Source organism: Labrus bergylta, chromosome 18 (genome assembly GCF_963930695.1).
Source record: "Labrus bergylta chromosome 18, fLabBer1.1, whole genome shotgun sequence".
Classification (NCBI taxonomy): domain Eukaryota; kingdom Metazoa; phylum Chordata; class Actinopteri; order Labriformes; family Labridae; genus Labrus; species Labrus bergylta.
In genome coordinates, this window is record NC_089212.1 from 14,545,850 (window position 1) to 14,560,362 (window position 14,513).

Below are 14,513 nucleotides of genomic sequence, written 5' to 3' on the forward strand. Positions count from 1 at the left end.
ATCACACGCACAAATGGGAACACAGGCAGTCACACACAGGGTCCCCATCTGTTCACACTTTTCAGGTTTAGTGTTAAACTAGCCGAGATCAATTGACAGTAAAATACTCAGACTCATGCTGGGATTTCTCTTTGTTGGATTTTCAGTTGAAGAAGTTTGATTTTGTTCCTTATTACAATCGACGACTTTTATGTTGTTTGAAGTACAAGATGTGTCACACATAGTCGACCAACAACTGTGTCTGACATGTCATTGTTTGTAATAACCTTTTAAAGTTGTCATTATCGATTTTATCATATAACAATGGATCATATGATGTTAATGTGAACGGTGACACTTACAGCAACACACCTGTAGGGAATGAAGCTCATCAGTTTAATGAAACGCAGCTTAGCTCTTCTGATTCAGTCACTCAGTTTCCTTTTCATTTCCAGCAACAGAAGGCAGCTGTACAAATAAAGATTAAGCTGCAGCTGGACCTGACTTTAAAAGTCCAGCACCAAAAGCTAGACGGACACTTAAGAGTAGAAACCATCATTATTCAGGCCTATACGTATTTCTTTTTACGCATTAATTAGTGGGTATTCTTGGATGATTTTTTTTTCTTTTCATGTGATTTCATGTCATTTTGCTCAGACATGACTTAAACAAAAAAAGGCATATTTCTGAAACACTATCTGAGAATGTAAAACATTGTGATAAAAAGGAGACTAATTCCAGTGCAGATCGCTCACAGTATACTCCGCGGTGATGATATATGCTATAGAAAATATATATTGCAATACCCTTTTTGTTACCAGCATAGGGCGATGATTTAAACCTTTACATCCAGGTTTTTACGACCCATCTTTTCAAAAACATTTATAAAACCTATTAGTAATTAGTAACACAAAGTTGAACATTCTGTGCTTCAATGCCAGAAACATTGACCTATAGAGTCCAGCTGTGTGTCTAAATCACCCAAAGCATGGGGATCTGCATTTAATGTTCTGTGAGAAACATTTTCACATAGTGTATATCTGAAAACACATCAACAGATATCTGTGATATATCAGCCTGATTATATCTGCTAACCAATGTATCAGTGAGGCTGTATGAAGAGGTAGAGCAAAGAAGGCTCGAAAGATTTTAAATTGGATTTCCAATTGCGTATCGCAAAAAAATGCAGTTCAGTAATAAATCTAATATGGCGCCGTGTCTGCAAAATGTATAAATAGGCAACTTTTACACTTACTTGTACACTTTAGGAAGTTTACAGTGATTTTATGCCAACGTTGAATTTAAGTTATTTTACTACCACTTAATAGCCATAAATATTTAATATAAAAAAATTCTGCTTTTCTATTACTGCATAGTCCCTCATTTTAAATACCACATTATCTTTGGATCAACTAGAACAAAGGAGGCTGTTATCTTAGCCTGCCCTTCCTCCCCTTCAGTGTCCCATATTCTCACAGCACTAAGAGCCTCTGAAGGCCAAGTGAGCAGCTCTTAGCTGTAATGGATTGCCGCTGTTTGATGATGTTGTTTTCACCCTCAGGCCACACAAGCAGTTTGCCTTGTGGCCGCAGTTAACTCAACTCATCTATCAGCCACATAGCCAGTCCACAAGGGTGCACTCAAGGAGCAAATAAAGAGCAGAAACACTTCTCTTCATTACTATACAGTGAGAAAAAGATGGCAAACTCCCGCTGGTTTACAAAAAAGCCATTGTCATATCTTTTAGGAACATTTCTGTGAAGGTGTCACACATCAAGAGTTCAGGTCATCATTTGGAGGGATGCAGAAGGCAGGATTCAAGGTATTGGTGATAAGACAACACCCACCTGTTCAGGCAGGCGTGAAGAGCAGCAGAATAGTGTTTGTTAATTGAGCTCACACATCTCCAACAACTTCCTCTCCACCCACAACCCCATTCTGTTTTTACTCCTGAGCCTTCACAAAAACCATGATCCTCCTCCTCCCACTCGTGTTGACGGTGGATTAAAAGGAACAGATTGTAGAACAACTTAAGTGGCTCTGTGGTGTATCATTGTACTGTAAACAAGGGTTTTTCCCGCCTATGAGAATGCCAACAGACTATTTTCAGACACGACTGCCAAAAGGAGACAATATGGTGTTGCATTGTGTTTGTGTGTTTTTTCCTGAGACTTTTTTTAAGTCTGAGGCGTGTGTGTTCTTGTTTTTTCTGTGTGTGTGACCGTTGTCTAGTTGGAGCAGAGCCAGCTACAGAAAGACGTCCTTAAGCTCAACACATATGTAGCCTTGCACAATTTTACTCCCCAAGACAGCCATGACCTGGAGATGAGGTGAGTGAAGACACACATACACTGAAACCATGTATGGAATAAATCAGTGCAGTGGCTGTACTGAAGATATAATATAGCTCACCAGTATCTGACATGCCAACAAGGATTTCTTCTGAAACAGTTTTTGCATTTGAAAATGTCCCAAAGAAAAGATAAACGAGCTGAAACATCTACAACACTTCAATTAAATAGTTTCTATAAGCGCACCACTATTACAAACGCACTCATTCCCAAGTTATAATACACACAGACGTCACACTGCTGATGTTATAAATGCACCTATTAATATTCACAATTTGTAATTATTCAGGTTACTAAGTTTAAGAGCCTACATTAGTACATAAACTCATTTAACAATGCACACAAGGAGGTAATGTCACTTTTGATTAATATTTGATTTAAACAGCACAATGATCCATGTAGAAAATCAGATTTTATGGGGTTAAAATGATGAGATGTTTGAGTTATACTGGCTACTGTAAGCACCTGATCAAGTTAGAATACAAACCCAAAACAACCTAATAACATTTTTAGATAGAAAAAACTAGAAAGACAGGAGTAAATATGTCAAGTGACAAAAGCTAGTGAAGCCGAGGTTCGATTGGAAAGGGAACACTTCTTAGTAACCTCATCGTTGTCCAGTTTTGTTACCGTTACTCAGCACTGGTAGCATGAATCCCTCCCCAGCAAATATAAAATGTCGTTTGATAGTGGTGGCACAGAAACTGAATACACTGTGTCCAAATTCATTGTTTAAAATGACTGCAAATCCACTTTTACTGGTAATTACATCTTGATCAAATCCATAATTAGCATACAATTGGTTACTTGTAATGACAAAGTCGTTAACAAGTTATTAGAGCGCAGAGCTTTTGATTTAGTCTGAGCTCACCTTTAAGCTGCCTTTTAGGTTCTGACACCGAAACTGTGTTGAATTTATCTGACCACTCTAAAATTATGTTTTTTTTAGCTATGACAGGCAGATTTATTCACTTTAAATACATACAGTAAAAAACTCAGTGTACACTAGCAAACTAGTACCGAACAGCAGACAGGAGCAGTTAGCAACAGGCTGGTTAACATAGTAGGGCAGCAACATATTTCCAATGGAACTGACCTGCTGTATACCTGGAATCGTGACAAATCTCCCCAAGCGACCAATAAAGTGTTTGGTATGGTACAGTTAGGTACGGTAAGGTAGCATTTGATGGATATGAGTGTTTCCCTCAGTATTCAAGGACCAAAAGCAGAGAAGAGAACAGAGAAAATTGGACTGAATTCATCAGGTGGACAGAATACAGCTCTAAATGACTGATAATGTAGCTCTGTAACTGCTGTAAGTATAAATTAATAGTTGATCGTTTAGACGTTCAACATATTAACCATAATGGTTCACAGTTTGTTTCTGCTGCCCCCAAGTGGCCAAAAACAAACTAGTTATAACAGATTTCATCAAAACCTCCATTTCATCTTAATTCAGGGTACGGATTATATCAGGCGCCTTAACAATGATTCATAGGGCATCATCTGCAACATGCTTCCGCATAGACGCCCAGGAAAGAGAGCATCCATCACAAGCAGTCCTTCAGTCTAAGTACCCATTTACTCCTGGTCTCACACAAACCCTCAGAGGGCATAAAGATTGCACTTGTTCTTTCCCACTTTCTCAAGGGTCCTTCTTCCCTCTTTGGTCTTGAAAAACTTCAATCCTCTGGCCTGATTTAAAATGCATTGACTTCCTCTCTATGACTCCCTGTCCACCAAAACCTGTGACACAGCACAGAGCTCACCAAGCTTTGTTTGAAATGTATTCTCTTACGACAGCACACATCAGGGTTTTTCTCTGCAAGGGTCTTTCTGCAGACAGAAATCAATACATCAAACATTGAGCACACATGTAGGAGGGAAGTGGAATTTTTATTCAAAAGGTTCAATTTCATTTTTTTTTTTTAAGAGAACATCAGGTCTGTGATTAGCTTCAGTTGCAGCCACATGCTCTGATTACATGATTACCTTCAAGTATGGTGATTGTAATGGTGATGAGTTCGGCTTCTCTGAAATACACAATTAAAAAACGGCCATATTTTTTCTTGGTGTTTGACAACTGTGGAACATGTATCTACTTTGTTTTCATTTCCTTGGCAGATTTACAACGCTGCATGCTGAGTTTTTTCTCACCTCCTCTAATCAGTGTTTTCTGAGTCATGGTTAGTGTCATCACATAAAGGACGGCCAGTGTTGCAACTTAACTACAAGAGGAAGAAAACGGGAAATTACGTAAACCAACACTTGGCTAAACTATGCTGGTTCTTTTGATTTTTATTGGTCAAGTTTAGCCGAAGGCTTTGAACAGATGCTAGTAATTAAATGATTCATGTGTTTCCAGGATAAAGAAGAATTACTTACAGCAAACAGGATTTTCTGCTTCCAATCTCATTTAAATCACAGCAAACTTGCTGTATTATAGCATTATACCTTACTACTTACACAGAATAACATGAAATGCCTTTCCTATCCACTTCAAGTTGCTAAGTTGTAATTCTGGTCCATATTTGCCTTCAAATGATAGAACAGCTGAAGAGAGACAGGAAATGTTGGGGGGAGGGAGTGAGGGATGAAATGCAGCAAAAGGCCAAGGTCGGATTTAAACCACTGCCACTGCAACCCACACTATAGCCTCTGTACATGGGCCGCAAGACATAACCGCTAGGCTATCAGGCACCCCCATGTTCCCATTTGGTCACCGACAGTTAGATAAGTATGCCTGTGTTACAAACAACCCTGGAGACCCTGACCTTCAGTGTCCCAAATCACTTTATGACATGGTATTATAATTTGATTAAGCTATTTGTTCATTGTTTTTCACTGGGCCCCACACTGGATCCATCCCATCATGAAGATATCAAGAGTGTTATTTCCTATATGTGAAAGTTTGTTTTGCTTTAAATTGCAGCGCGGGAGAGAGAATCTTGTTAGCTGACGACTCCAACGATGACTGGTGGAAGGTAGGGACAAAATAATATATTAGACTTAATCATAACCAGTATTTACATGCCCAATCTCAAATGTTTTCTTTGTTGATAAAGTCAGTCAATAAAACCTTCCAATGCACCACATTCAAGGATTATATTTGCTAATGAGATTTTCTTAGTTTTACAACAAATCCCAGAATCTGCAGCTATGAGACACAGATCTTCTCGTTTGAAAACTGGAATTCAAGCTGTAAATTATAGGAGCAAGACTGCAGGCTGCCTCACGACACAGATGCATGACAGATAAATTAGGGAGACAAAAGGTCAAAACGTGACTGTACAGAGGCAGCTGGCTGCCACCCGACCATGAAGAAACTCATCCTTTAAACACTCATTGTTGTTCTCTTCAGTTCTGGAGAGAAACCTGCTCTGTTTGGTCTTTGCCAACTGTTGTAACACCTTCATACAAAGCTTAAGTACTGTTTGTGAGGATGTGTATATGGTATAACTTTATATATTTTACAATGTGATGTATAGTGTTCAGCCTTTCCATATGTCAGCTCTTTTTTAACGTTTGATTTGTTTGTTCTCTCAGGGGGTAATTGAGGACAGGATCGGATTCTTCCCAGCGGCATTTGCTCATAAGGTGCAGGCTGAGGACCAAGTGTTCAGGTGCAACAGGACGTTTATCGGCTGTAAGGAGCAAGGCCAGATCACCTTGAAGGAGGGACAGGTACTGTTCAAATACGTAACTCGGCCTTCAGATAGTGTTTCTTTGCAGTGTACTGTCGTTCTGCACAGTTCTGGAGACTGACCTGACCGGGGCCGTGTGTGAATTTGTAGTAAAAGCATCTTTGAAAGAATTGTAACTCATCGTTGTGAACATTTAAACAGTATTTAGCTGCTCACAGCCATGTAAGCATTGTACATCTCTACTTGGTGCTGATTAAGCAAGACCCTACTGCAACAACAGTGGCCCTATTTTTCTGGACTCTACCTCCGTTGTCTCCCTGCTGGACTGGAATTGTTTTTTTTGTTTTTTTTTAATTCAATGAAGCACACTGATCTCTTAATAACTGTTTTTGGTCAAACTCATCAACTAATACCCAAATTATGTCACAGTTAGGAATAAAAGTCACAAAAGATACGTTGATGAAAGAATACCATATTTTTATGGTATCCAAAAAGCTCAAAAATCAACTTCACTTTGACATCATAATACTCTGGAAAAACAATTTTCTGACCATAATTCGAATCCCCGTTTTAAGGAACGTTGGAGTCCACTAGACTTCAAGATAAACAGATTATAATTTAGGTACTCAAAGCTCAAGGTCACTGTGACCTAGTGCTGTCCTGTTCTCTTTCAGTAAATACAATATCTCAGCAACTACTGGAGGGTATTTTATTTTATCTGGTTCATGAAAATATATATATGGATTTTAAAATTTACAAAACAACGCAAGTAGTCTACAGTACAATCTGCACACAGAAAAACAGAAGAATAAAACCAACAACAACAGATACATGGCTACCAATAAGTTTGTCCTAAAGTATTTAAAAAATGTCACAATCGTAACATCTCAGGAGCAAGAACATATGACATAAATGTGTGGTTGCAAAAAGTTTAATACTGTACCCACTCCTGCAGCCATGGGGTTAGGGTCTCTATGATGTTGGTTAATGTGACACTGTGAAAAGAGAAAAAAGACTGGTGTACACACATCCAAGCAAATTTAATACATGTGAAGGACAAAGAAAGTATAAAATTAAAGAAAAAAAGAGCAACTTTATTAAGGGTGTGCGAACCTTTCTCTTTTGTCTTTCATATCACACTGTGCCGAGAAAGGTCCCCAAAGTCTCTCAGATTTACCCTTTGTAGGTTTGTGCAGACTTGCACTTTGTATATCAGACAACATGTCCTTAAGCCAGTGCAAAAAGCAGGGTGATGAAGACAGATGAGGATACATTTTTTTTAGCAACCACTATTCCAAAATGCAGAGCAATCTGCATATCATTAGTCAGCTTAAACATCCCTGCAGAGCATCCAAAGATGAGTAACACCTGTCCCATTTGGAAGACAGTGTTGGAAAGATGCAGTTTTTGGTTTGGAGCTATGCAGTCTATGCATCCTCTTATGGATTAACCTGTAGAGTGAGTTAAAAGGTCAACAGTGAACCCTTTACATTGCCTTTTTCGAAAACTAGCTTGGCCGAGGCTTGCCTGATATGAAGAGACCAAATGGAAAGCGATTCACAAATTTCAATACTAGCTGCTTGGAGTCTGAAGGGAGCAAGAGATTTTCAAGAAGGCGATAACCTGCCAGAAAATACCTGAAAATACCTGACAGTCTTACTTATGATAAAGTAATAAAGCTGGTTACTTTAGTTTATAATATATTGATATGATTTTAGTTTGGATACCTTCTTTTGAAGCCACAAAGGCATAACATGTGAGGGAATATTTGTACTACACATGAGCAGCATTCATTCCATGAATATTTTCACCATCATAGGTAGAGGAAGCAATGACCTTTAGTGAGGAAATTAAAATATCTACAGTACACACGTCTGTGTAATTCATGATCCCACTTGAGCTATTAGCACCCATCAGATTCACATTACCCAGCAGCTCTCCAGACATCTTATTACCCCCTTTAGCTCCAATATCGCCTCTCACCTACAGTAATTCTTCACTCGCTCCCACCAAAAAGCTCCACTGAAGCTAACTGACAGAGGTTCCCTCTGAAGAGTTATCATTAAATTACCATTTTGGTGTAATGGCTGTACTTAGATCAGACCCTCCTTTTTTCCCACAATGCTTTCCAGGGCATGTTTGGACCCAGAGGACACTTAAAACAAGCCAGCCCCAGTGGAGATGAAACCACTGAAAACAAGAAGAGTGCATGACCTGCTGCCTTTATTTTCCAGTCACAATAAAACCAGAGGAAGATGTTACAGACAGCTTAAAGCAAACATGCAGACACATTGTTTAGTCCATTATGAGGGCCAATAAGTGAAATAAAGAGCTGGAAAGAAGCAAAAGTTTGATCTCTTTTTACTTAAAAAATATGTTTTATCACCCAGAAACGCCCTGCACGTCCTGTCTTGGAAGGTACATTCACACTGTATAGAGTATGTGACATGATACTTTGTAAGTCAGCCTTTTTATTTACAGCTCCAATAGTACAAGTGCTAATATGCCATCTAAACATGAAGGGCAGTATAGGTATTATGACGGGGTGCTATGCAATTTGTCGGTAAAATGATTATAATGCGCCCCCATCAAACAACTGCTCATATAAAAAAAAGGCTATTTACAACCTTTGTGGACCACCACAGAGAGAAGCCCAATAGTTCATTGCATGTTTAATTTCCTGTTTGCAAACACATTAAGCTGCTATGAGGAGTTTTAAGCTGAATATGAAACAGACCGAAATGAATACGATGGCTATTTATGACCTGCAAAAGCGAAATACCTTCCGTGTTAATATAATTTCAGTTAGATTCTTTGTCTGAAACTGCTGCTGCTGCAGGGTACATGTCAGATGATGTGATTTAAAGAAACAGACTTTTTAACTTTTCATTTCTACACTTAAGAGTCTCAAAGAGTGATCAATGTGACTGTTCAAAGAAAGCAGGATGACATTTTTGATAAAGAGTCTTTATAGTTATTGGCCATTTAAGGGAAATAGACTTTTTATTTGAGATGTTCAGGTGAGGAGTAAGTGGTCAGCTATACTTCCGTTTCGGGTTATTTTCACATTAAAGTGTCATTTTCCCTTTTCCCTTTCAGATATGTGTGGGCAGTGAGGGTGAACATGGCGGCTTCATCAGAGTGGCGAGCGGAAAGAAAAGAGGCTTTGTACCCTGTGACGTTCTGGAAATCATCTGAGACACTCAAAAGAGAGCTAATAGAGAGAGAGGAAGGGTCGGCCTCCTGGAGGTCAGACGAGGAGAAACTGAACCTTAAGAGAAAACTGTGAGGGAGTTGGCCTTTAAGGGTTTGGACTTTACTGTGATGCTGGCTGTGAAGACTTTGCTGTTGGTCAGAATCTCTGTACCTTCCTCACACCTTCTTAATACAGAGAGAGATGCTGAGACAACAGACTGACAGACAGGAGATCTCTGTTTCACTGGATTTGATTTAATGGTCATGTGTGTATGTTATCCTCTTTAGTTTTATTCTGCTACAAGCTGTTTGTTTTTTGAGAGTAGAGCTGCTAGGTGGCTGTCTACGCCAAAGAACAGGAAACAATCAATAGTTGCAAAGATTTATTTCAAAATGTCAGTACATGCTGTGACACTCTTCCCTTAAATGTTCACACACTCCAGAAAATAGTGACGAGTAAGCAGCATTAGCATATATGAACATTTGCACATTTTGAAGCCTCAAATCTCCCTTAAGATGTATTAAAAAAAAACCCTATAGTATAACCTCTAGTGTTCAGTTTCAGTCCTATGACAGAACCAAAACGCAGGTGGGAAACAGCAACACTCATCATTTGCAGCAGGAGACTTTCAGGGGGGAGTTTGACACAATCGAAGGCTTCAGATTCTCAGCGGTCTTCCAGAAATATCATCCTAATCCTACCCAGGTTAAGAGAGTCTGTTGCATTCTGGGATTATACTTCAAGAAGATGTGTATATGTTTTTAATTATCATAGGAATCAGAAACTGGTAAGATCTGCGTTTCAGAGGATGCAAAATTTATCTACCAAATTGAAGTGTCTCCACGTTGCAGAATCACACTTGTCTAAATTGAATTGATTGAAAATGTCGTTGTTGTTTTAATGGTTTCATTTAGTTTCTCCGTTGTTGTTTTCATCAAACATTTAGCAGCAAAAGATGCAGCTATGATTAATTAGAGCATGGTCATGTGGTCTGATGGGAACGGCCTGTGAAAACATGATACACAAAAAAACTTTGGTTTCCTGTTTGGGTGTTAACTTTATGTCTTTATGTCACTTGTGTGGTTTTCCTCTTTTCTCAGCAGTCAGTTTCTCGCTCAGATTACGTGCATCATGGAAAGGTGTTGCATTAACATAGACATGCTAAATATCTTTTTAAGGTTGCTCTGCACTGAAACTTGGCTCTGTTCAATTTCCAAGAATCCTTCTTTGTACATACTGTGCATATAAGAATAAAACGTCTTCTTTATCACAACACAAGTGTATTGTGATCGTTTGTGTTTCTCAACGTCTCCTCCGTTAAATAAGTAGTTAGTCATGCAGTAGCTCATGTTGTGATGTGATTTAGTTGAATGAAAACATTATAATTTGTCTCAGTTATTTAAATTGTGTAAACAAATCCTGTTTCCTACCAGCACTGAGGTCTGAAGCATTATGTTAAATATAAAAAAAAACATAGAGATTAGAGAGAGCATCACACATATTGTAAAAATCAAATCAAAATAAGGTCGCTTTGCTGCTTTCAATTTGTTGTATCTTCCTGACAATCTGCAGCCCACCTTTACAGAGATGATTTCACAGCGATATAAAGCATCTGCTAGCATGTTTCAATCACTCCTGGAGAAGCAGACTATCTATAGGAGCTGATATAATCACATACATTTGTCAATGTATGCATCTGTACATGATCCTAATAGATCAGGCTCACTGCACGGCGCCACCTGGCCTCAGAGATTTGACTCTAGCACCACCTGTTGGTTTGTTAGAGTTACAGCCTCATCATTTGTTACTGACTTGTACAGCAATGATCCAAGTGTACAACAGCATCTGAGCAAGGGAGCGAATAATAAATATAAGAACTGGATCCAGTTTGATTAAGTTATTATGTCTTATTGAATAGAGATTGACTTTTAAAGATAAAATAATATTGTATGTCTGAAAGTCACACAGATATGCACATTTTGTCCTTTTGCGTGTTTGTGTGTTTGTGTGTGTGTGTGTGTGTGTGTGTGTGTGTGTGTGTGTGTGAGTGTGTGTGTGTGTGTGTGTGTGTGTGTGTGTGTGTGTGTGTGTGTGTGTGTGTGTGTGTGTGTGTGTGTGTGTGTGTGTGTGTGTGTGTGTATGTGTGTGTGTGTGTGGAGAACAACAAATACTGACTATCAATTTGTCATGGACATGGATAAGGTTCAAACGTATGTTTTTGTCATTAAAGTTTCTGAGTATTTTTTTGTGCACAGTCAATAACATAGAGGGATTCTTTCAAATAAAATACACATTTCATGGGATTGACAAAAAAATAAGACAAACAAGTAAATCTGACTTTTGATATAAAACTTTGAATACAAATGTACAGATTTGAACAACGTTCAAAAAAGTCAAAAACTTAAGGTTAAGAAGAAATGGAGAATAACAGTAGACCCAACTTAGAGCTGAGCCTGCACTAACCAATATTACTGTACAAACAATTGGTCAAAAGACTTAAAAGAGAACTTCAAGAGAATGGATTTTGGATGTGCAATCATCAGGTGGCATCTTGTTTTGTTCTGTGACTGCTCTCAAAGCAACTGTGTGTGTGAAAGAGTGCCCACATGAACAATAAGTTTCTATGGTGTGAAACAGGAAGGAGGCAGAAAGTTGTTGTTAGTGTTGTTTGCTCAACTCTCAACAAGTTAAAGCAACACTTCCTTGGCTTTGACACGCTTTGGAGAGGTATGCTTCGGCAATCGTGACCGCGCCAGTCATGGCGCCTGACATGGCGCCTGACATGCTCCAAATTTGTGTTGCTGCTATGTTTAGGAAGTGAACACAGCCACTGTTGAGAACCGCTTTGAAATGGTCAGAGTTGACCATTTATGTACTGGAGGTTAGATATGCTTAAAGTAGCTACCCTAAACATGTTTCTACATTAGCAACTTTATCAAACACATTCACAAAGACATTCTCCTCTTCAGGGGAACGTCGCTCTATAGTCTTTTTTACTCTAATCTCCAAAGGCTAATGCTGCTTCTTCAATGACTCTAAAGACATTACAATGTGAGATGTACATTGTGTTGTTTGTGGTGCACAGACATCTTTGACGTAGACATACAGTTGCAGTGATAACATCACAATCTTTTTGTCTTTCCACATTGAGAACTCAGGAGACTTTAGCTTTGATAAAAATGTTAGTGGGATTGCCTTTTTAGCAGGGTATACACTAATGCTTTAACCATATACACTTTTAGACATCTTTGGCAGAGCTGTCTGTTTAGGTTCTCAGTCATCTAGGTCATGGTAAATTCCAAGCTTGATCCAAAGGCAACTGGACTTGGTTGAAGTTCTTGAAGATGTAACGAGTCATCCTTGATCATAAGCATGCTAATGATTCACAGATGCTTACATTTACAGCTCCGTCCATCAGTCAGTTTAAGAACTGAAAAAGCCTTAAGGAGGAGATGTGTAACGTCTTCAAGACCTTCAACCAAGTTCAGTTGCCTTTGGCTCAAGCTTTGACTTTCCTTTGGCAGAACTGTTAAGTTGCCATGCCTTGAGTGACAACAACATGCAGTTGGAAGAGGTTACTTCAAGTTTGTTTTCCTGGCATTTGTGGGGTGACTGGTAAAATGTTGCTTTTGAAAACAAAAGGCAGGTTTTTCCAAGAAAAGAAGAAAGAAATGTCTTATAGGGAACTCAAATAGGGGTGTCGGGTTTAGTTGTTCACCTGAGTTTATTCTTCAAGATCAGTGGCTGTCTTATAACAGAGGAGGGTTTCATATTTGAATGGGTAGAGTCTGCTGTGACAGATATTAGTTTGTACTCCTTCATCTGTCGATTTCATGCAAACCCCATGAACATTTTAAAATACCTAATAATGCTTTTTACCTGAAAATAACTCAAGGTAATTTGTTGCCCAACATGATGCCTCACACAAAACAAAAGGCCTGGATAACACTGACTTGTTTTACTTGTGCAAACATTTTCAGGATATCTCAGAAAACTTTGCACTGATTAGTATTTATGTTTGTGTTAAGACATTTTTACATTCACAAGAGTGTCCCTGTGTTAAATCAGGATATGCTTGATGTTAAAAGAGTTTTTGAAGGGAGAGGGGGGGAGTGATCAAGTGATAATAGCAAGTTGCTTGTAAGTGCAATTTGTTTTTAAATTGCAGTGGTGCTGATGTGTTTTGTGGTGAAGAAAACTGCAAATTGAAGCCTTTAAGTTCCACAAAAAACGGAGAGGGAACAGCTGAAGCAGCACTGATCAAACAATGAGAACGATGACGAGTCCTGCCTTCAACATCGCTTTACTCCTATTCTCTGCAAGTAAGTAAATAACAAGTTACAGCTCCAATTTCCAATATATTTTTCTTAATCGTTGGACTGTCTTTGATTTTTCAGATGTCGTTAAGTCCGTGGAGGATAAAAATTAAGAGGAGTTGAAGTTGAAAGACAAGAGAGGTGGCCATCATGCAGAGGAGGTGAGAAAATACAGTATGACAAGCATACTTCAAAATAAGTAATTGTATTAGATAAAGAGAAACTCAATAACCAAACTTGTTTTGCATCAGATTTTGGAGGTAAAAGGTTTGCAAGATCTCTGTGGTGGCTGTAAGTCACTCGTGACCAAAGTAAAGGATAAAATGGACAAAGACAGCTCCAAGGTAAGAATTTGAATAAAGGGCAGTTCAGTCTGTGTTCATAACTCCAACTGCATACAGCTATCCAAGTCATGTTAGCATGTCATCTTTATCTTGAGCTACATTGTGTGTTCTTTGCATTTTTTGTTTATTTATTTTGAGGAGAATTTAATAAAAATGGCTACCTTAGACCTCCATGGACTGAATACTACTAGACCCCTAGTGTTATTGATTTAGAAACATACTGAATCAAACAGATGTACCTGTTATTGATGTAAAAAATACAATAAAATAAGATTCACCTATCTTTGAGTTGTCCCTCTGTTGAAGAGTATACTCCAGGGAATGCTGCAGATGGACAGTAGTGATATGTGTGATTAAGTAGTTTCACTTGTATACAATGCAATATAAGACCATTTAAAAAAAAATATGTTGGTATCTTTCAGGGATTTTGGCCATTGCAGTTTGCTGCTGCTTTTTATTGCTTGAAAAGGCCTGTGGTTGTGAAGCTGACGCAGGCCTAGCTCTATACCTGCCCAGTTGTGCTGGAACTCAGAGAGGCTTTGCACTTTGCAAAAACTGAGAACAAGTCTCTGACTGAACAAAATAAAGCTCTAAAAAAGCAGATTCAACTGCCTGAAGGAAAGAAGAAAGAAGTGAGCCGGCTCAAAGAGGAGGCTAAACAAAAAGATGACCCATCTGATGCT

At 38.6% G+C, this 14,513-nt stretch overlaps 1 protein-coding gene across 2 annotated transcripts in view; it reads left to right on the forward strand.

Annotated features, from left to right (window-relative positions):
- stac (SH3 and cysteine rich domain) overlaps positions 1-10,467 on the forward strand; it is a 30,456-nt gene extending 19,989 nt beyond the window's left edge. For both annotated transcript variants that reach the window (XM_020645209.3, XM_020645210.3), the window contains 4 exons: positions 2,212-2,309; positions 5,263-5,314; positions 5,877-6,014; positions 9,074-10,467. In XM_020645209.3, coding sequence (XP_020500865.1) covers positions 2,212-2,309; positions 5,263-5,314; positions 5,877-6,014; positions 9,074-9,172 — 387 coding nt within the window. In that variant the 3' untranslated portion in view covers positions 9,173-10,467. The remainder of the gene's footprint in view (positions 1-2,211; positions 2,310-5,262; positions 5,315-5,876; positions 6,015-9,073) is intronic.
- Positions 10,468-14,513: the final 4,046 nt, after the last annotated feature.